The sequence below is a fragment of the Convolutriloba macropyga genome, chromosome 11 (assembly GCF_964194025.1).
Source record: "Convolutriloba macropyga chromosome 11, txConMacr16.3, whole genome shotgun sequence".
Taxonomy (NCBI): Eukaryota; Metazoa; Xenacoelomorpha; order Acoela; family Convolutidae; genus Convolutriloba; species Convolutriloba macropyga.
Genome location: NC_134478.1, coordinates 36,981,294 through 37,003,995, shown reverse-complemented (window position 1 = coordinate 37,003,995; position 22,702 = coordinate 36,981,294). Strand labels below are relative to the sequence as shown.

Sequence of the window (22,702 nt, the reverse complement as noted above, 5' to 3'; positions counted from 1 at the left end):
TTGATTCTTTGATCCGCGAGACAATGCTACGCAATGAGATAGCGTTGATAAAGAAACCGGAATTTCCTTTTCTAAAAGCTGCAAAAAGCGGACCCGGAAAGAATCGAAACGACAGCTCATCCAGTTATCACAGTGCGACATTAAACAAAAAGAGAAAGGCGGATGATTTTGAATTTGAAACTACAGAGAAAAGAAAGATCACCTAAGGAGGTAAAAACTGGAACGAACACCAATCCAGCAGTCATAAAGGGTGTCAAAAAGTCCAGCAGTCATCAAGGGTGTCAAGAAGCCCCCGAAGCCTCGTCATTTATATGTAGGTCGATTGAGTCAGAACATAACAGCATCAGAAATGGAGGAGTTCTGTGTAGAAAAGAACTTCGAATTACTTCATATTCACCAAATTTCGAAGTCAGAAGCTCACCTGAAAGCCTTCCATTGTGTATTTAAGTTTGATGAAGAGAAAGTTGAGTTACCTGATTTCTGGCCTGAAAATGTCACGGTGTCAAGATTTTACCTGAATCAAGACGCCCGTGATTGGCTAAAAAAGTGGATCAAAATTGACTACTAGCCAGTCCTCCATTAAAACAAAGATCGACGAAACAAAAATCTACAGAACTAAATTTTTGTCTACATAACGCACGCTCTGTCAGGAACAAAACGAGATATAAATGCCCTCTTGGAAGTAAACGAAATTAGTTTGGGAGTATTTATAGAATCGTGGATTACGAACAACTCAGATGACGATTTTATTCTAAAGCAGTGTTGTCCCCCGGGGTTTCTTTTCTATAGTGCACCAAGGGTGAATAAAAGAGGAGGTGGGATTTGCCTCTTTTACAGATATGATCTCCATTTGGAAAATTTGAAAAGTTTACCTCTGAATTTTTTGAATGCTGTTATGCCACTTTAACTGTTGGGGCTACCATTTATTTAGTAAGCGCTGTTTATCGACCACCTTCATTAAATGTTAGATCTTTCATTGATCACCTTGCTATTCTTTTTGAAGAGAAAAGGCTGCAATTCGACAAGATTGTTCTGCTGGGTGATTTTAACATTTCATTGAATGTCAATAACGATGCATCAAAAATTTGGAACTCATTTTTTGAAGATTTCGGCCTGACTAAGTACGTCTCCGAGAAAACGCATAGAAGTGGTGGGATTCTTGACCATGTTATTGCGTCAAACAATATTTCAACTAATATTAAATCGAATAACTTTATTACTTCTTCGGACCATTCGATTATTTGTTTCTCGCTCAGCAGTGTGAAACAACGCAAATCTCAACGACGTTTGATGTATAGAAATTGGAAGAAATTTTACTCTGAAGGTTTTATTAAATTATTGAAGTCGTGCTTAAAGTTTGATGTTGCCTCAAGTATTGATGAAGCATGGGATATTTATCTAAGGTTTGATAATATTTTGGATTTCGTTCTACCACTCAAAATAAAAACATTAACTAATCATCAATGACCATTCTTTGACGACGAGCTTTTGAGATTGAAACGAAAGAAGAGAAAAGCAGAGCGTAAATACAGAAAGTCGGAAACATCTGTACTGAAATCTGAATATGAAAATGTTAACCATATGTATTTTGAAAAATTCTTAGAGAAGCGTAGATTATACATTGAGAATGCGTTGATGGAAAATTGTAGCCGTAAAAAGTTTGCTACCTTAAAATTGTTTCTTTGTCAAGATGTAGAACAGCTCCCGAAATATGAAAACAAAAAACAGCTTGCAAACGACTTCAACGAGTTCTTTATATCTAAAGTGGAAAGTATTATTGCATCGATTCCCACTGCGATAGGTCCTGAAGTTCTGAAAACGGAAGTTAACTCAATGAATTCGCTCACAGAGTTGTCGATGAGTCAGTTTAAAGATTTGATTTCGGCGTCGTCAAACAGTACATCTCCACTGGACATCATTCCGACACATCTTGTAAAGTCATTTCCAGAATATTATTTTCTTGACCTCCTGAAACTTCTTAATCTTTCGCTGAAGGCGGGATGTTTCCCCCAGTCCTATAAAATGGCCATTGTTAAGTCCCACTTGAAGAAAGCAAATTCTGATAATGAAGATTTTTCAAGTGATCGACCTATCTCAAACCCAAGTTACATTTCAAAACTATCAGAACGTGCAAATACGTGAACACTTCGAAAATAATATTCTTCAGCAAATACCAAAGCGCCTAGAAGAAGTTTTCTACAGAAACAGTGCCGGTTAAGGTGATGAATGATTTGCTCCTCAATTTAGATAGGACAAAAAGCACTTATAAAAAAAAGCACTTGATCTATCAGCTGCCTTTGACACTCTCGATCATGAATTACTTCTTTCAGTTCTTGAAACAAGTATAGGTTTCAAAGATAAAGTGCTTAGCTGTTTAAATAGTTATCTGAGTAGTAGATCTCAAAAAGTGTTGAATGATGGTGAATATTCGGTGCCAAGAACTATAAAAACGGGTGTTTCTCAAGGATCTGCTCTAGGTTCCGTTCTTTTTCCATGCTATATTGTTCTTCTGGAAGTTCTGTTTGAACGTCTTGATATCAATTATCATTTTTATGTCGATAATACTGTTATATATTTTGTTTACCAAGCTTCGATAAATCAGGGGGCTTTTGATTTGATACTTACGATTCTGCAAAAATGGTTCAGTGGTTCTAAGCTCCGATTAAACTCAAAACTGAATACTTGTTTAATAGTAGAAAGAATAGTTTAGATAGCGATATTGAACTTCCAACAGATGCCAATTTTTCTAACAATGTTACTTTGTTGGGCTTCAACTTTGATTCCAGACTTTCATATACGAAACAATTTAGTTCTGTGTGCCGTAGATGTTATTTTTTCCTGTGAAAAATTTATTCCATCAGAGATACAGTCGACAGAAAATCGTTGATCGTTTTAGTTCGGGTAATGATTCTCTCGCGACTAGATTACTGCAACTCAACTGTCGTCTCATTTTTAGGCTATCACCTGGTTCACCAACAGCAAACTATATCAAAGATCTTCATTGGCTACCCATGAAACAACGTATCCTCTACAAAATTCTACTTTTTGGTCACCGTTTAGTTCACCATCCGTGGAAAATTCCGATGTATCTTGGCGCATTAGTTTTCCGAAATGATAAGGTGACTAGATGCCAATATGCGTACAGTTTGAAGGTTCCTAATGTCAAAGCTGCATTTGGGCGAAGATCATTCAGTTTTGCTGTTCCTTTCGAATGGAATAAGTTGCCTTTTGAGATGAAACTAATACCACATGATTTTGATTATCGCAAAAAAGTGAAAACTTTTTAATTTACTATTTGATTTTGAAAGCACTTTTGAGTTCGTAAATGGTGCGTAAACCTATAATAATAAAATATTAAACGCGTGAGCACTAAAATGGACAAATTGTTTGCATGTTTAAGGGGCCTCTCGAAGCGCTTGTTTAAGAGCAGCATGGTTAAGGCCACTTTTCGAGAGAGATCAATGACCTAACAGGCTCAAATTAGATGTGTGAGAATTGAACCTGGGACAAAAAACTTATTCAGGTACAGTAACCCCGAGGCTATGAGGGAAAATATACCCTCAGTGGGAGGATTTACTGTCCTGGATACTACGTGATTTTTAATTGCTCTCGAACGAGTCTGAAGTATTGATTGTAAACGTGTGTTTCTCTGCAAAAGTTAAGCTTCAAAGGTTATGCGCTTTTCTGGAAAACTCTTAGGACAAATATAAATTTTATCACGCTTTACTGTTTGATTTTTGCGTGATCTCAAATGCTGTCAACCTAAAATAGTTTTAATGATCAGTAAATGCGATTGTGAGAAACGGTTTTATGTAGTGGTTATAGCGCAGTAAGTAAGATGGAGGAGTGTTAATTCTGCGCTTTTCTAGAAAACTGATTTTTTTCTGATCTCAAATGCTGTCAATCTGAAATGATCCATTGCTCCCGAGCGAAGTCTGAATTGTTTTTTGTAAACGTGCTTTTTTTAAACAAAGTTTTAGTTTTACCAATTCTGCGCTGTTTTAAAACAATCTTAGCTTTCAACTAAGTTTTTTCACGCTTAAGGTTTTGATTTTTGCGTGACCCAGATGCTCTCAATCTGAAAAATGTTTGATGATAAGATAAAAGTGATTGTGAGAAGCGGTGGTTTGTGTTGGTTATAGCGCAGTTGGTAGGATCGATGAATACTAATCTGAAGTTTGAATTGTTTTCCTACTACCATTATCCTACTGCATTTTCGAGCAGTTTTAGTCCTATTGTCTAATCTTCTTTTTTTATTGTAATTATCAGTCCTAATTGAGCTCAATGGTCAACAGCGCTCCTATCGTTTCATGTTTTAGTGGTCCTTACGTATGCAACCTAGCATTATAAATGCGTCTCGAGACTTGCTTTACCATCATATTTTAGCTTGAAAGATTCTTCGCTGTTCTAGAACACTCTTAGCTTTCAACTAAGTTTTTCACGCTTTTAAGTATTGATTTTTGCGTGACCTCAGATGCTCTCAATCTGAAATACGTTTGTTGATAAGATAAAAGCGAATGTGAGAAACGGTGATTTGTAGTGGTTATAGCGGAGTTGGTAAGCGGGAGGACTGCTAATCTGAAGTTTTAAGTGTTTTCCTATTACCATTTTCAATGAAATTGCTGTGAAACGAAGTTTTGAGCAGTTTTAGTCGTATTTTCTAATCTTCCTCTTTTATGGTAAATATCAGTCTTAATTGAGCTGAATGGTCAGCAGCGCTCCTGTCGTTTCATGTTTTAGGGGTCCTTAATTATGCAACCTAGCATAATAAATGCGTTTCTAGACACGCTTCACCATCATATTTTAGCTCCAAATATGCACAGTTTTTCGCGCTCATTAAGCACGCGGTATAGCAAAAACAAGCAAGTCACAAACGCCATCGTCCAGAATGTTGCTGTAGAAAGAGCAGAAGACAAGTGCAATATGCATAGATAGAGTAAGTGGTGAGACCAATGGCTATTAAACGAGGGGCAAGGGTTCAAGTCCGAGTTGGTGCGAAACAGAAACCTTAACTTCTTTTAAGACTTCTATTCGTGTAAATGATTTTCTAATGGTTTTGCGGACCGGCTAGTTGTATTTTAAACTTACAATATGCTAGGCTCTAGGAGCCGCTTCAAAAGGTTGAATTTTTTCTATATTAATTGAGTGTCTAGCCTCCCCTCCGCACAACAACTTTAAGTATTATCAGCCTGTTAAACCTTTAGTACCACGACAGCCTCTGAGACAGATAATTGCGCTGTTTAGTTGTGCAAGTCTTATCCTCGTCCGAATATATGTTATTGCGTCCGAGACCTGTCGTCTTGTTTGTTGTTCGAGTTTTTTTGCCATTTGTTCTATAGTCCGCATTGCAAAGGGCCCTGTATTGATTTTTGCGTGACCTCAGATGCTCTCAATCTGAAATACGTTTGTTGATAAGATAAAAGCGAATGTGAGAAACGGTGATTTGTAGTGGTTATAGCGGAGTTGGTAAGCGGGAGGACTGCTAATCTGAAGTTTTAAGTGTTTTCCTATTACCATTATGAATGAAATTGCTGTGAAACGAAGTTTTGAGCAGTTTTAGTCGTATTTTCTAATCTTCCTCTGTTATGGTAAATATCAGTCTTAATTGAGCTGAATGGTCAGCAGCGCTCCTGTCGTTTCATGTTTTAGGGGTCCTTAATTATGCAACCTAGCATAATAAATGCGTCTCTAGACACGCTTCATCATATTTTAGCTCCAAATATGCACAGTTTTTCGCGCTCATTAAGCACGCGGTATAGCAAAAACAAGCAAGTCACAAACGCCATCGGCCAGAATGTTGCTGTAGAAAGAGCAGAAGACAAGTGCAATATGCATAGATAGAGTAAGTGGTGAGACCAATGGCTATTAAACGAGGGGCAAGGGTTCAAGTCCGAGTTGGTGCGAAACAGAAACCTTAACTTCTTTTAAGACTTCTATTCGTGTAAATGATTTTCTAATGGTTTTGCGGACCGGCTAGTTGTATTTTAAACTTACAATATGCTAGGCTCTAGGAGCCGCTTCAAAAGGTTGAAATTTTTCTATATTAATTGAGTGTCTAGCCTCCTCTCCGCACAACAACTTTAAGTATTATCAGCCTGTTAAACCTTTAGTACCACGACAGCCTCTGAGACAGATAATTGCGCTGTTTAGTTGTGCAAGGCTTATCCTCGTCCGAATATATGTTATTGCGTCCGAGACCTGTCGTCTTGTTTGTTGTTCGAGTTTTGTTGCCATTTGTTCTATAGTGCGCATTGCAAAGGGCCCTGTGCCTCCCATGCATGTAAGCACGAGTGGAACAAAACTTCTTTTTCAATTTCCAAGTTTTGCTCATTTCGATTTTTAGTTTGCTCGTGATATTTGTATCCATTCTTGGCTTGTTTTGGACATGACTTGGCCAACGGATGAGAAATTAAATTACTATAAGTCTTTCATTATTTTAGCGAACGTGTCTCCAATTTAATTGTGCCGCTTGAGGGTATAGCCCCCTTAGCGCATTGAAAGCATCGGTTACTGTGAATTGTTCTCCGCAAGTGCAGTCGATAAGCGTATTTTTTGCTTCAATGTTGGCCCGAATGCTATTTTTTGCTACAATGTTGGACCGAATGAACTAACCGTCGCGGAATTCCGATTTTGTCAACGTAAAACCGTACCGCTTCAGTGGCAAAACAATGAGTGTTGCGATGCCAAGCCAACAAGGGGACGTTTGTCTTGAGGTAACGTGCGGAGAAGATCCTTTTTGCAACCTTCGATCCTTTTAAGTCGAGAATTGCGTTTGTGTTGCGTAATCCTATCCTGCATGAGCTAATATTCGTGAGATCTTGATTTCAAGAGGCTCGATAGCAGCGAGCGACGCAGCGTAGCCAGTGTTACTAGGTATCCACTATGATTACCATGATCGGATGTAGAATGTAACCTTTTGGTCATTTGTAACATCATACCGGCCTAGCTTTTTTGTTAAGCCAATTCTTCATGCTTGATTCTGATGTAGTAGAAGATGATTTAGATTCACAGCCAGAGTTTTGGGGATTACTCCTTTTATCCGGGTTTATTGCAATTGTTGCAGCTTCTGCATTTGCATATAATCAAATTTCCTCACTAAGGTACGAATACAAACAACATACTGCGTTGATCTGCCATTCACTTTATCGGAAGATCGAGTCCACTGCGTAAATGAGCCGCATGCGGGCAAAAGTTATCATGTATTAATTTTTGGGACCATTTACCTGATAAGAATGAAAACGAAGTAGCCGTAACATAAGGGAGATTTAGACACAATGCAAGCAGAGTTAGATGCAGTGGCTCACCTTAAATGGGAACAGCGTCACAAAAATTTATTCCTCCAAATTAAAATCCACCCAATCAAGTACCTAGCGATCGATAAATAGAAAAACTTGCAAGAGAATGCATACGGCTTCCATCTTGCAAGATTCTTGCAAGTTTTTCAATTCACTTGCAAGATTCTTGCAAGCTTTTTATTTCACTTGCGAGAAATTCACTTCCTAGCTTTCGCTTTCCTAGTAATTCGCTTGCAAGATTGGCTGCAGGGGGCGACTGTTCGAGCTGAAATATGAACATTAGAGATTAAATAGCTGATATTGTGTCGGAAAATTTTTTGTCATATTTTGAGATTTTCAAATTTATTCTTGTTGTGTTACCCTCTTCCTTTTTTTAAAAATCGGGACCTGGGACCGGCTGTGACCGAGCTACATAAAATAACTATAAGAGAACTGAACAGAGCACTAGGTGCAAAACGAGGATCAAAGTTCTCTCCAGGACCAAACAAAACAAACAAATATATTAGCTAACTTCTGTCGGAAAAGTCAACAAGTTAAAAAACCGCACTTTTGGATAATTTCCAGTATCTTCAGGTTGTGTTACCCTCCTACTTTTTCAACATAAAATAATAGAACCACTAAAATTTTTTCTAGACAAGCTGGTCAAACAGATTTTGCATTGAAAACGACACAAACAGTGAGACTCCTACAGTGAGTGTTTACACGTTTAAACAACAATGAGACAATTTGCCTTAGGGGAACAAGAAAAACCAAGAGACCAATTTTTTTCTAGAGCAGCTGGACCAAAGATTATTTTTGCATTAGAACATGCACAAAAAATTGGCACAACTACTTCGACATTATTAAAAATACGTTTTAAAATAAACTCTGCCTGTAGACAAACAAGAAGAACTGGAAGTGGAAATACTTTTAATTTAAAAAAAGTAAAGAAAAACGTTACGTTTGAACAACAGAGACCCGGTAGAACTCGGAGACGCGATTGAGCGAGCAAGAATTACTAGAAGACTAACTTTTTTTAGACAAACTAGCCCAAGAATTCCTTTCCCTTTGAAACCAGTTTAACGGTGGTTGTCCTGCAATGATTGCTACGTTGCGACAACTCTGTTTTCATTTGCTACATTGCAAATGAAAACAATATTTTAAAATAAAATTAGCGAGTAAAGCAACAAAACGACCAACTTTTTTCTAGAAACACTTGAACAAAAACTGTTTTTGCTTGGAAACCCACATTGACTGTGGAACTCCTACATTGATTGTTAGGTACCTCTCTAAGACTCAACCACTCTCTGACTCAACTAAAACAACTACATTTTAAAATAAAATTTGCGTTTGAGTGAACAAAGAGAGCAACTTTTATTCTAGAAATGGTAGACCCAAAATAGTTTTTGCACGGAAGCCCATGAACATGCATTTAGGAAAGCTAGTAGCGCAGCTGGTTATGCTATGAAGCAAATATTTGCTCGTGCGGAGCGTGGAAAGTTTCCTTGAAAAATTCAATTGTTTTCAAATGTCAACAAAAAACTGATAAAACTCAATTTTGAGCATTTTAGCAGCACAATTCAGCGCTTATTAACTGCTACCCGATTTAGTGCCCAAAACCGCAAAAAAAAAAACAGTTTTGTGAACGTGATTGTTTAATTTGCTGCTCTAGTGTATGAATTATCATCAATAGTACTGAAAAAAGTACTATTGTTGATAATTGTTGACCCTTTTTTGTTTGCCGCAGAGCTTTTCTTCTGAAAGTAGAAAGTTGCAAGAGAACATTAGGTTTATTTAGCAAAGACAAAAGTACTGAGGTTTTTGATAGCTCAGGATAGTTTGTCAATAGGAGCAAAAATTTGCACATTATATGAAAGACAATATGCGCAGCGTCATTCCCCCTAATAAACAAGTTTTCTTTGGCGATTTCGCGTATAATTTTTTTTTGGTGTTGACATCAGAGCTTTAGAACGCTGTTGGATAACCAACATAACGCTCTATGGCAGAATAAAAGCGTTTTTAATTCAACGAATTTTTGAATAGTTTTTCGGTTTGCATTGAGAATTAACTCGTATCCAGGCCATCCATAAAGCTGGCAAGTCTGAGCAAAAAGAATTGTAGATAGTAACAGATTGTGAAGGCTGAGGTTTAAAATTTAAAATTTTAAAATTTGCAGTTGTAGAATCAATAATAAGAAAAATATCTCTAATTGTTACTTTCCTGTTGTAAAATGAAGCATTTCTTGTAAAATGAGAACGAATTCGACACTAATTGTTTATATTTTTAGCTGAAGTATACATTTTTATAGAAGGACTGTGATGTCTCACGATGTCTCTTTTTAGCTGAAAGAGCTAGTACTTGTTACAAAGGACATTATGAACTTGCTAATAATCATTGTACCTTTTGTTTTAAGATTTACAGGGTAGTGATATAAATGCTGAACAACCTTAAAAAAAACAAAGATTGAAACGTTCTTTTCCTTGACATTTGATGTTTTAAAGATTGGTTGAATGGAAGTATAAAGAAAGGGCAAAAAGCGTTAAAATTTGGCACTATTTTTGTTTTTTAAAAGTTTTACGGTTTGGCATCAAAATCAACTTATTAGCAAGGCCATCCAAAAACTTTGCTGCTGTCAATCTTGAGATTTTTACAGCCGGAAAATTTGAAGGCAAAGTGTGTGGTAAAAATTCTTTGGTGTATGAACTTAAGAAATATCGATTAAAAAATTCCGACTGTTGGTTTCCCTATAAACATTTAAGAGAGAAAAAGTTGAAAGTCATTGTTTTCATCGTTTATTAAGTAAATTGAAGTTGTATTCGGATGACTGGAGATGTTTCTAACTGTTTGTCGGATTACTGTATTTGAATTCAAAATCTTGCAAGTTACTTGCAAGAGTCTTGCAATATTTAACATTCAAAAGGTATTTAGGAAAAAAGTCAATTGGAATCGGTTCTGCTGATCGAAATTCTCAAAGTCAATTCTTTTGGTTTTCAGTTAGTTTTAGCTACCAAAAATACTCAAGAAATTCCAGAATTAAAAAATTTGCAAGATTCTGCAAGATTTAGAATGCAGGCTGAAAAAAATTTCCATGGATTTCCGCTTTGTAACTTGTTTAATAAACAATAATTTGCTTCAAAGGTTTCTTTAATAGCCGCAAAGCAATAACTGGGCAATAACTAATATCGTTTTTTGCAATTCAAAGAATTTTAATTGTATTGGGTTGCTATCTTTTTTAGAGACCTGTTCAATCTTTTTCATTATTTTTAAAGTCAAATTGAAAAAAGTGATTTTAGTAACGCTGAAACAGGAAGTGGAGCGAAAAAGCTAGTAGTTTTACAACTTGATATTTTTTCACTCCAATTTTAAAGAAAAGTGAGAAAGTGGTGTTTGAACAAAAATTGGCTTTCTTGATTGTGGTTTTTTGTTTACATGCGGCAATTGGACTTAAAAATTTTTTAACCGTATTTTACTTTATCGGTTTTTCTAAATGGCTTTCCAAATTCAATCAGGTCAATTTTTAGGTCTAGTGTTTTTATTCATTAAAAATTCTCTAAATTGTAAGTCAGTTTTTGTCCCGGTACGTTTTTACAATTCAAAAAATTTGAATTGTATTGGTGCGCTGTCTTTTTTATGATCTGTTCTCTTTTTAAACTTTTGTCATTGGAGTAGTGATTATAGTCACGCTGGAGTAGTACGCGGAGTGAAAAGCGAGTAGTTTTAAGGCGTGACTTTTTCGTGGCTTTTTAAGTGGCTTAAAGTGACTTAAAGTAGTGCTTAAACAGATTTCCTTTTCTGGAGCAATTTTTTGCTTGTGGTTTTTTTGCTGTTTTTTAAATCGTTTTCTGCACTAATATATATATATATATATATATATATATATATATATATATATATACGTTTTCTCTGATATTACATAGTTTCAGTTGTTTAAAACCGTCAAAAGGCAACTAATGGTTTTCAAAGACTTTGACGGTATTTGTCTTCTCAATATATGTTGAGGAGTTCAAGTTTAAGTTGCGTGTTTCATTGACTTCGATGCCACTTATTCTCAATGACATCCGTGAAAAATGTTTCGCAATTGTTGTTTGTTGCCCTTTTACTTTGTCTGATGTGGTTTTCTTCAAAGTTTGTGTTAGCTGTCTAAACTAAATGTCTTTTTAGATTGACTTTGTCGGCAATGAGAACTCTGGTGAAACTGCTTCTAAATGGGATGAAATAATGTTGCTCGATTTTTGTTTACTTTCGTGTACGTCTTGGTCTTTGATTTGTTTATCGCAGGCTGTTCTTATGAAGAGGCTGATAGTGTTGTCTTCAATTGCTTCAATTTTTCGTATTGTAGGTCAGGACTACTGCTATGCTTGTGTCGTGGCCAAAATTTTTGTTACGACCATATGACGTCACGATCACTTCAAATCTGCTTTTTGTACATTCTTTTACTGAATTTTGCGCGTGACTTTTTTCACTTCTAGGGGAGTTTTTGGTTCTCGTGATTAGGTTTTTGGCAATTTTTTTAAATTGTAATTTAAGCAGATTTTTTGGCAATGCTTTCTAATGAAAAAGCTGATTTTTCATATCAACTTTTAAGCCATCCTTTACCTAACGAAAAGTTGTGAATGTTTATAGTGACAAGTCAACCCAATCTTGTGATGGCATGCGAATTATATTCTAGTAAATTGCTAGGTATGCATATAGGTTTGATTTTCTCAGTTTTGATAATTTGCTGGAGATATGACGGATTGGTAAATTATATGCGAACGCACATTACTGATCTCTGTTTGGTTAAATAATGAATTAATTGTTGTTGCGTCCAAAGGTTAAGCAATTTCGACAGTTGCTGTAAGCGTTTGATCAAAAATGAAGCCGAATTCGTAAATATAAGGGTGCATAGAAACTTGTCTAAAGGCAGTGCAGTGCAGGAAGTTAAAATGCCAGAAGTTCCGAAATACATAGCCACAAGTTGACTTCAACTTTCGGCTTGTTCAAACATACAAAGTGTGTGTTTTAATAAAGTTACGTAAACCTACTTCAAAATTATATTTCAAATTTCGAACTGCTACACAGTGAGATGTTGCAAATGAACTGGCGAATTGGCAGAAATTTAACTATTTGGCAACTTCCTGACAGCAAATAAATTTCACTTTCCTGTCGTCAATGAAGCTTTTATGGTGTTCATGTGTCTGTTTAAGGTTTGCGTGAGTTCCAAGATGAGAAGGCGGACGTTGTTGCGAGATACCTACCTGAAGAGGCCAAGAGACTTCAAAAAGAGGGAGAAATCTCTGCGAATGTGGATCTGTCGACCCTTGTCGAAGGGAACAATCAATCGAATCAAGACTACGCAGACATCGCATTCGCAGCGGGCGACGATTCTGACGAAGACGAAGAGAAAATTGGACATCGCAATGTGGACTTCCCACAACAGCCACACGCCAGTCTGCCTCTGAGCGACTCAGAGAGTGAGGAAGATGATGATGATGAAGATGACATGATTCAGTACAACACGGAAAAGATGTCAAACTTTGTACTCGACTCAGATTAATTTATTTCATTCTCCTTCTTGTTGTTCAAATGGTCCATCACATCACATCACATCACATAAAGAAATACATGTATGTTAATTACAGCTACGCTAAGTTTTTTGGAAAGGCTGCAACGCAGGGTAACTGTAAACTCAATTACCAATTATTTTGAGAATAAGCAATATTTCTGCTTTCTTTATTAGGTGCATTTGTATGATGGGTATTTTTTTGCGGGGAGAGCTGATGATAAATTTTCACCTCTTATACAACATAGTTTGCTGACATTTGCAAATTGTTATTGCAGCATAAGACAGAGATTTATCATTTTCTGATGACAATTATCTCTGTATTCCGTAACCTGCTAATCAACTGCTGATGCTACACAATTTATATTTCTACTCTCCAAAGCCAAATAGTGTAATTTTTGTGCCCAAGTCATGTGCGCAGATTGAATAAATGCAAAAGAATTTGACAATGAAAGGATAGAGTGAATAAATACTATACGAGTTGTTTTGCTGTTCAAATTTTGTTTTCAAGATAAACCTCTAGTCAGAGAATTAAGCAAACACAGATGTGAAGACAAAATTTGTATGTATTTCCGCAAGTACTTAAGATGGTTAGATTATATTTGTAAAATGGGAATCTTTCTACTAAGTTTATCCAGTCAATTGTGTTTGAGTAATGTATGTCAGTGTAGTATGAATTGCAGTGAAAGCTAACTGAAATTCTGCAATTCACAATTGATTCTTCTTCTTCTTCACTTCATGCAATCATGCTATACGTTGTTTCCAGACTAACAGTCTTTTCAGATCTTATCAGCCTGTCTTTGACAGCAGGTTCCATTGCTAGATTATAGCCGCACTGATTTCATTACATTCAAATTTTTTTAATTCCTCCAAAGAAAGTCAGTATCAAATAATTGGGCCCAATTGGGTTTTGGTGGGATTTTTAGCTCAATCGATATTTTCCCGACTGTTTGATTTTTTGCCCTAAAAAATGCAAGAAAGTGGTAAAGCTCTAGGTCTGTAAATGCCTATGCAGTACACTTAGATTGTCTGCATGACTGGGCTTGAATGGCAATTTTAGACCCCTCCATTTTAATACCCCCGGTTTTTTTTCGAGGTTAGCCGCACTATGCTTAAGCTAGCGACAACCAAAGCCAGCCACTAGCCTGTAGCTCAAGCGCAATGTTCAGACGGTAGCAATAGGTTTTTGTTTGTCAGGGCAAATTTCCTATATCCCATGCCGTTTGTTCTTAGTTTTATTAAACTATAATCTTTGCCCAACAGTTTTGAAAACTGTCATTATCGTTTTTCGATGCGTCAAAAAAATCGACGGTCCTAAATACCCCTCACCGCTCAAAAACTAAATTTTGAAAATTCACAGTTTATGTCCAAGACGCATCCCGATGTTTTGTCAAAACTCACTGTTTTACATCAAAAGGTTTACATAATTTGTAATTGTCTATTAGATATTTGAAAATGGTCCACTCAATATCAAAGGTCTGCGGCGTTGTTTATCTGTTTTCATTAACTAATGAAAAGTTTTTTAGTTAAAAATGTGGTTACATGACAATTTACCCAATGCCATTATACGCAATGCCAATATACCCAATGCCATTATACCCAATGCCAAAATACTCAATGCCATTATTCCCAATTCACATTGATGTTTTTGTTCCATAATCCAAGTACTAATGAGCAGAAAATAGTTCTTACACGTATGATTTAACAAGCGGATAATTTAATCTCATGTTCGGTTGTGATAGTTTCATATCAAGTCCCACGGGCAGCTGAGGCATGGCCATGACCATTAAATATGTTAAAACATAGGGTAATAACGACTGCTAATTTGTTGTCGGATTATTGAACGGAAGTATCAAAGTACATTGGGTATAATGGTATTGGGTAAATTGTCCTGACACCAAAAATTTCTATATCCTATGCAGTTTATTCTTAGTTTCGAAGTAGGCAAGAGAATTTTTTCAGTTGCTTCTAAAATGTTACTGCCCTTTAGTTTTGTTCGAAAAAATCGGCAACGTTATTTTCGATTTCCCGAGACAAAATTCTATGAAATCTAAATAATATGCAATTTTTCGAATTTCTCGCAAAATTGGACTTCTATGAAGAGAATTCTTATTTTTGAAACTTAGAAGATAGACGGCATTTGACAAACTAAAATTTTGACAAATTGCTGTAAAAAACCTGAGCATCCCTGAGGTCACTTGAGTATATTTTCTCGCTGGAATTGAGTTTTCTAGTTGAAAAAAGGTATCATAAAAATCAGCTGGAGAGTGTTTTTGAGAACAATTAACGGAACATTTGAGGGACGCTAGCTGTCGTTAATTTTTTTGATATTTCAAGCGTGATGGAATTTTAGAATTAAATCGTCATTCGAAAAATTTTTGTTGAATGAAATTAATATTTGGCACTCCTCTTTCGGTAAAACAGAAAAGCAACTAGATGTTACCACAGGCTGAAGATGCAAGATACAGACTACAGTGTTATCGAGAAACTATTCGTGTACAAACCGCATTAGCATTGCAGCATCTGAAAATGATTTACTTTGAAAATTGATGCCTTGAAATCAGTAGTTGGGGGATAATTTTTCTGCGCTTTGAAAATTACAATCTTTTCGCAAAAGTTTTGAAAACTATCATTATCGTTTTTCAAAGCTTCAAAAAATTTGATAATCTTAAGTATCACTCAACGCTCAAAAACTAAATTTTGAAAATTCATAGTTTGCATTGATGTCCAAAACGCATCCCTAAAAAGACTATCCGGTATCCCTGTTTCAAGCCAGAAATAGTTTCACAGGCTCAAAATCCATACACTTGGAACATACAAATTTTCCAAAAATTTCGAAATTAAATTGTCCAAAAATTACTAAAACTGGAGGCATAAAAAATGTTGATCACCATCCCATTAATTCTAGAAAGTATGCAACAGCTTATTATCATACTCTGGAGGAGGTTCGAGGGCTCTGTTGCCAGAAAAAACCAAAAACTTGAAAAAATAAATATTTTAAAAAATTGCTTAAATTCGTGATATTAAAATCTTGAACATTCCATTACAGCTCTAAACTTGCAGTAAAATATAAAGCCCTAGAGGAAGTTCCTAGGCCCTTGAGGGTAGAGAAACCTAAGAAATGACAAAAATTTTAAAATAACTTGAAAAAAATTGCAAGTTTTATTTAAAAAAAATTATATAACTTGTGATATTAAAGAGATGAAAATTAATCCATGACCAACAAAAATTTTCCAATAACGTATTATCAAACCATTACGGAGGTTTTCTGACCTTTGAGGTTCAAAAAATCTGATCAATGAAACTGCTAAAATTCGTGATGCTAAAATCTTGCAAGACTTTCCATTTAGTCTACAAAAATTTTTCAGTAACCTGCTTCCAAAACCTAGAGGAGGTTCTCTGGCTCTTCAGGCTGAAAAAAATCTAAAAAACCACAAAAGGTTTTAAAAAAACTTGAAAAAACAAGTTTTATCAAAAAAATTGCTAAAATTTGAGACATTAAAAGTTGAAAAATTATTCCACGGCCATTGAAAATTTGTCAGTAAATTATTATCAACTCCTTTAGGATGTTTTCTGGCTCCTGGGTCTGGAAAGACCTGAATAAGGAAAAAAATGTCAAAAAAATGACAAAATTGCACGTTTTGTCAAAAAATTGATAAAATTCGTGATGCTAAAACGTTGAAACCATTCCATTACCACTAGAAACAATGCAGTAACCTATTATCAAACCCTAGAGGAGGTTCTTTGACAACAAGGGCTGATAAAAATCAAAAAATGTCAAAAATTTTCAAGAAGCTTGAAAAAAATGCAAAATAGTATAAATTTGCGTTTTTAGCAAGCGGTTGTTCGTCAGTAGCTAGCCACGAGAGGGGGGGGGGGGGGTTGCACCGGGGGCAGAATGGGGGGAGGCAACACCAACACACTGGGGTGCGGGCAACTGCGCTGTGGGGGGGGGGGGGTGGGGCAACAGGGGGGTCAACAGTGGGGGTGTCTTCAACCTCTAAGAACCGCCCTTCACACCATAAGTATAAGTATGTCTCCAAAACAGTTTGAACTGAAACAGAGCTGAAAGGCTCTAAGAGCACTTAATGCCCGCTGGGCGCCACCTGTTTATCCCGTTTTTGAGAACGACAAGTCAAAAGCGTCAGACGAAAAATCGGTCAAGCGAAAAATTGCCTAAAAAAGACCGACAGGACTAATATAATTGCTACAAACTTCGTTTGAGAGCAATTAAACAGCAAAACTGAACGATTAGTTAATGAGACCAATTGAACAGCAAGTAATGCATCGCTAATCTACAGTATAGAAGATAATAAAGTTCACAAAAGTTAGCAAAAGAGGTTTTCCTTGTCTTTGATAGGAGAGCAGCCGTTACAGATATCTTATTTCGTTTGAAGCTCAGCGTCAGCTGCAAGCGCTCTCGGCTCTGGTCTCTACCTTAAATCTTCAGAACTATAGTCTAACATATACTTTCTTATTTTTCTTAATATCTTCAAGCTTGATTTTACACTTTCTTAAAAATTGTGAGCTACAGCTTTGTATATTTTTGGCGAATAAAAAGTATACTCGCAAAAAGTACTCGAATTAATTCGCATAAGTAAACAAATTTAAAGAAGCTTGACCTTAAGTCCAAAAAGTTTGACTTAAGGCATCAAACAATATGAAATTTTGAGCAAACTTAAAAGTAGAGCACAAAGAAAAGACTCATATAAGAAAATCTATTCAAATTGCCTTAAGCAAACAAATAATACGAATCTTAAACAAGCAAAGATGAAAATTTGACGTTGGTCAACAAGCATCGGACAGCTATAAGTTTATTTTTTTCGTTAATTAATTATTTCAACCCGAGACAATCATAGTATCCCCAGTGACTGTGAGTGGCTAGTGATCTGATAAAGAGAGAGCCTGACGCATGATATCGATGAGTGTCTCTTCCTCTATTGAATCGTTGTTCAGAATGGAATCCAACTGAACCCAAATTACCGCTATCTAAAATCAGACGCAAATAGTTAGAAATTACCTTTATATATATATATATATATATATATATATATATATATATATATATATATATTTAAAAAAAAACGCGTTATAAAAAAAACTTAACCGACGATCATCGGACGAATTGCTCTGAAACGACTGCGACCGGTGGGATTCGTCAGGAGCTGACTGCGGCTTTGGAAGGCTAGCTTTAGCTTAGCTAAAGGAGGGGTGAAGTGGGCATGGGAGGCTTACGGGTGGAACCAGGTGGAGGGGGTGGAGGATAGGAGATTTACCAGTAGGATTAATATAATTGCTGCAAACATGGTTTGAAAGCAATTAGAAATGCATATACCGGGTTAGTTTTGACTCTCAAAATGACAAATAAAACTTTTTTGACGTAAAAGTATATCCCACAAGATCATTTTTATGTTTTTCAATTTTACTCCTTTTTCTCCAGAAAAAAATCAATAAGTCAACCAATAATTTTGCGGTACCTTTCCATGATCGTCTCCGATGAGCAGAGTGTTAGCAGTCAAAAATTCCAAAGTAGTAAAATTGGACACTTCTTGATGACCATTTGATTCTGTCGAGTCCTCGTGATAATCAAATGTAGTGTGATTGTTTCCAGTGGTCTCCACGCTGGGTCCTTTCAGTCCACCATCATTTGAGCGCGATTTTGTAATACGCAGATGAGACAACAGACTTGAAAACAAAAGTAACTGTTTCAAGTCTCTGTTTCAAATGAGGTATGTATTTATGTTGTTACTTTAAAAGACCACTCAATTTCTGTAATGTTCACATCAAAAAATGTGGTCGACTTTTGAAATTTTGTGCCCTAAAAAGTCAAGGAAAAGGCAAGTTTGAGGGATATTCTCAATGAAGAACTGCCAAAACCATTTTGCCTAGTGCAAAATACGTCTGATACCGTGCCGAGTTACCAGCACCAAGAGACGCATAACTATCTAAGATTTGCTGTTAATGCTTATAATTTATGTAAGATCTACGAAAACAAAACCCCATAACGTCGGGCGAATTACTCTCAGACGACCGGCGATCGGTTGGCTCCGTCAGTAGCTAGCCACGGCTTAGCGAGGCTAGCTTTAGCTTAAATGAAGGGGCGTGAGGTGAGCGCAACGGGGGGATCTTTGGCTGCAGGGGCCCCTATAGTCTGAACGATGTGCAGGCGTGGTGATAGAGGGAATGATGTGGGGCGGGGTTGGGTGGGGAGATCAATTTCTTAGAACTGCCCTTCACAGTACGAATATAAGTCTCCAAAACAGATTCTGTGAATCGCATACTTGGAGACTAGTGAGCTAAAACGCTCTAACAGAACTTAATGCTCACAGGGCGCTACCTCCTTATCCCGTTTCTCAGGAAGAAGTCTGATGGGTCAGAAGAAATACCGGTCAACAGAAAAAAAAAGAGAGAGAGAGGTAGAGTTTGAAAGATAAAACATAAAGAAGAAAGAGAAGGAAAGAAACCCCAGTCGCCAGAGAGAGAGAGAGAGAGAGAGAGAGAGAGAGAGAGAGAGAGAGAGAGAGAGAGAGAGAGAGAGCACTAGGAAAGTTTTCCATGATGAGATTCAAGTCTGTAACTTTTAGTTTTCCGGCCTTGTTCGTATTTAAAAGTTTTGTTGAACAGTAATAATCGTTAAAATCAGAAAAAGACAAAAATCTTCAAATTTTTTATACTAAATTTATTAAAATCTCGCTTAAATTTATGATATTAATATCTTCACAACCAATTCAGTTTCTCAAGAGATAATTCAGTATACCTGTTTCAAGCCTTAAGTAGTCTCACTGGCTTATAAACTGGATCCATAAACTTGCAACATGAAAAAAAGTTTCGGAAAAATTGGAAATTTTTAAAATTTTATCAAAAAATTGCTGAAATTCCCTTGTTCAAGGGCTCCCTTGTTCAAGGAAAAATTAGAAGAATTGAAAAAAACTCAAGCTTGAAAAAATGCAAAAATTTGTTTTAAAAACATTGCTTATTTTCGTTATATTAAAATCTTTACAAACATTTAATTACAACTAGAAACTATGCAGTAACCTGTTATCAAACCTCAAAATAGGTTTTTGGACCCCTGAGTTTGAAAAAACCTGAATAATGACAATAAATTTCACAAAAAGTTTTGTAAAAAAAATGCTCAAATTTTTGCTGTTAAAAATACATTTCTTTGCATCTAGAAACTTTGCAGTAAGCAATTATCAAAAGCTTGATGAGGATCCTGGGTTCTTGAGACTGGAGAAACCTAAAAAAATGACAAAAGTTTTCATAAAACTTAAAAAATTTGCAAGTTTTTTCAAAAAGAATGCAAAAATTTGTGATATTGAAAAGTTGAAAACTATTCCATAGCTCATAAAAATTTTCCAGTAAGTTATTATCAAACCCTAAAGGAGATTTTCTGACTCCTGAGAGTGAAAAAACACGAATAATGACAATAATTGTAAAAAAAATTATAAAATGCAAGTTTTGTTAAGAAATGCTAAAATTCTTGATGTTAAAATCTTGAATAAATCTCCATTTTTTTGTAAAAACTATGCAATAGCTTATTATCAAACCCTGGAGTTTGTTCCTTGGATCTTGTGGCTTGGCAAACGGAAAAAGTTACGAACATTTCCAGAAAAAACTCGAAAAAATTGCAAATTTATCAAAAAGTTAATAAAATTGCGACCTTTGAAAGTTGTCAACTATCCCAGGGCCAATAAAATGTTTTCAGTAACTTATAATTAAACCCCTAAGAATGTTTTCTAGCCTCTGGGGCTAGAAAAACTCGAATAATGTTAACAAATCTCTAAGAAAAATGAAAAAAACTGCAAATTTTGTCAAAAAATTTCTTAAGTTCATATGTTAAAACCATTCCATTACGAATAGAAACTATGCAGTAACCTATTACAAACACTAGAGTTGGTTCTTTGTCACCCAGTGCTGACAAAGCTTGCAAGATGACAAAAAATTTATAAAAAAACGAAAAAATTTTGAAATATTGTATAAAGTTTTTGTTCAGAGTACCAAAACATATAACTCTTAAAACGGTCAAAACAAGAAACAAGTTCTTGTAAAAGTCCTTTATCAACTTTAACTTGCCTGAATTTTAGACTGGTTTAAAAATTTGAAAAATGACGAAAAACACAAAAAAACTAGCGTTTTGGACTAAAAAAAACTCCTAAAAAGGGGCTTTTAACCTTAAACTACGGTCTTCCCAGTTGCTTCACCACACTCAAAGGGCTACTAAACAGTGCTAATGTTCTCCAAAGAAACTTAATACCTACTGGGCGCTAACTGTTTATCCCGTTCTTAAGGACGAAAATTCAAATGGGTTAGACGAAAAATCGGTCAAGCGAAAACTCGCATTAAAAAAGGGCCAAGAGAACTAATATAATTGCTACAAACTTGTAAGAGAGCAATTAAAAAAAAATGTTAAACGTAATATGATAAACAAAAATTAGCCGTCTCTTACGGTTGCTCTTAATGTAGTCTAGATCTTACCCAAATTCGTGGGCAAATTTTCAGAGTCAATGTTGCACAATTTAGCGTATATTTTAGCGGCGATCTTACTCAAAGTCAACGTATCATTTTTAGTGTCAAATAAATAAACTTCAGCGCTTATTTTCTATAAATCAACGTCCACTTAAATTAGCATTTTTAAGAGTTGACATATATCCTTTACAACGTTACCAAATAATAGCAAGCTCAAGGCGTATCCAGCTAAGGAATTAAGCAATTTCTTCGAAGAAACGGAACTTGATGTCGTGACAAAAACCACAATAAACTTGTAATAAAATAAGTCTGAACAAAAGATCACTTGTATTTTGGGGTACAATAGAATCAGATGATCGCGAACTGTTTGTTAGATATTCAAATTTGCTGATGTTTCTAGTTTATTTGGAAGTTTCGAAAAATTTCTGAGAGAAATTGCCTTTCTCGGTACTCTACTGTGCGTATAACAAAGATTAATCTAAACTTTTTCAATAAAAAGAGCAAAAAGTACTGGAATGGTCAGCAAATAGTCCCGATCTGAATTCAATTAAAAATTTACTGGCAATTTTGATGCAGCAGTTAAAATAACAGACAGTTCTTTGGTAAATTTTGAAATTTGATTCAGATGTCTTAAGAAAGTTTCGTGAAACTGCACAAACTGTCCGATAGATATTAACGTATATATGTATAAGAATATATATATATATATATATATATATATATATATATATATATATATATATACATATATGTAGAGATATTATAGACTAACAATTTTGTTCTGATGATGTTGGAAGGATTTTTGCATATAATCTAATCTCTTATATAACGAAATTCCGAGTGATTATCCTAGGTCAGAACATCATTATACAAAATTGAGACAAAACTGACTACATTATGCAAAGAATATATCGAGATATTCAACTTGATAATTTGAGCATTGTTGGAACGTAGCCAAAGAAAAGGTAGAAAAATATTTTGGAGCCTTAAATTGAATACGTGGATCTGCATAATTGCTACAAATATTTGTTTAGCTTATATGAAAAATATACAGTAATGCTTTCAATTTTACACTTTTTTAATACGGACGACGGACATTTTTTTCGCTCTTTGGCGTTTTTCAAGGTCGCCCCGTTAAATACTCTATCATAGAGCAATGTCAAAATTATTGGACCAAACTTCAAAAACAAAAAATTTTGTGGCTGTTTTTTGGCAAATTCAACTGCGTTTGAAGTGAAATAAAGTCGTTTTTACAACTAGAAAACGAGCAGCACCTGTGCCTCTCGTATCAATGATTGTCAGATAAAATGCAGTAAAGTATCACTTTGAAAAAATACAGAACCCTCAAATTTGCTGCAAGTGTTTGATGAATTATAACACAATTTGTTCTAAGTTAACCCAGGCTCTGAGTAAAAAGGCC

General features: G+C 35.5%; 2 protein-coding genes across 2 annotated transcripts in view; one reads left to right on the top strand and one right to left on the bottom strand.

Moving 5' to 3' along the window:
• Positions 1 to 13,540, top strand: part of LOC142349269 (uncharacterized) — a 35,755-nt gene extending 22,215 nt beyond the window's left edge. The window contains exon 4 of the mRNA XM_075400717.1: positions 12,461 to 13,540. Coding sequence (XP_075256832.1) covers positions 12,461 to 12,810 — 350 coding nt within the window. The 3' untranslated portion in view covers positions 12,811 to 13,540. The remainder of the gene's footprint in view (positions 1 to 12,460) is intronic.
• A 3,980-nt stretch (positions 13,541 to 17,520) lies between these two features.
• LOC142349115 (uncharacterized) overlaps positions 17,521 to 22,702 on the bottom strand; it is a 630,633-nt gene continuing 625,451 nt past the window's right edge. Inside the window, exons 23-24 of the mRNA XM_075400527.1 lie at positions 18,294 to 18,501; positions 17,521 to 17,805 (exon numbers count right to left, since the gene is read on the bottom strand). Of these exons, the coding sequence (XP_075256642.1) occupies positions 17,698 to 17,805; positions 18,294 to 18,501 (316 nt within the window). The 3' untranslated portion in view covers positions 17,521 to 17,697. The remainder of the gene's footprint in view (positions 17,806 to 18,293; positions 18,502 to 22,702) is intronic.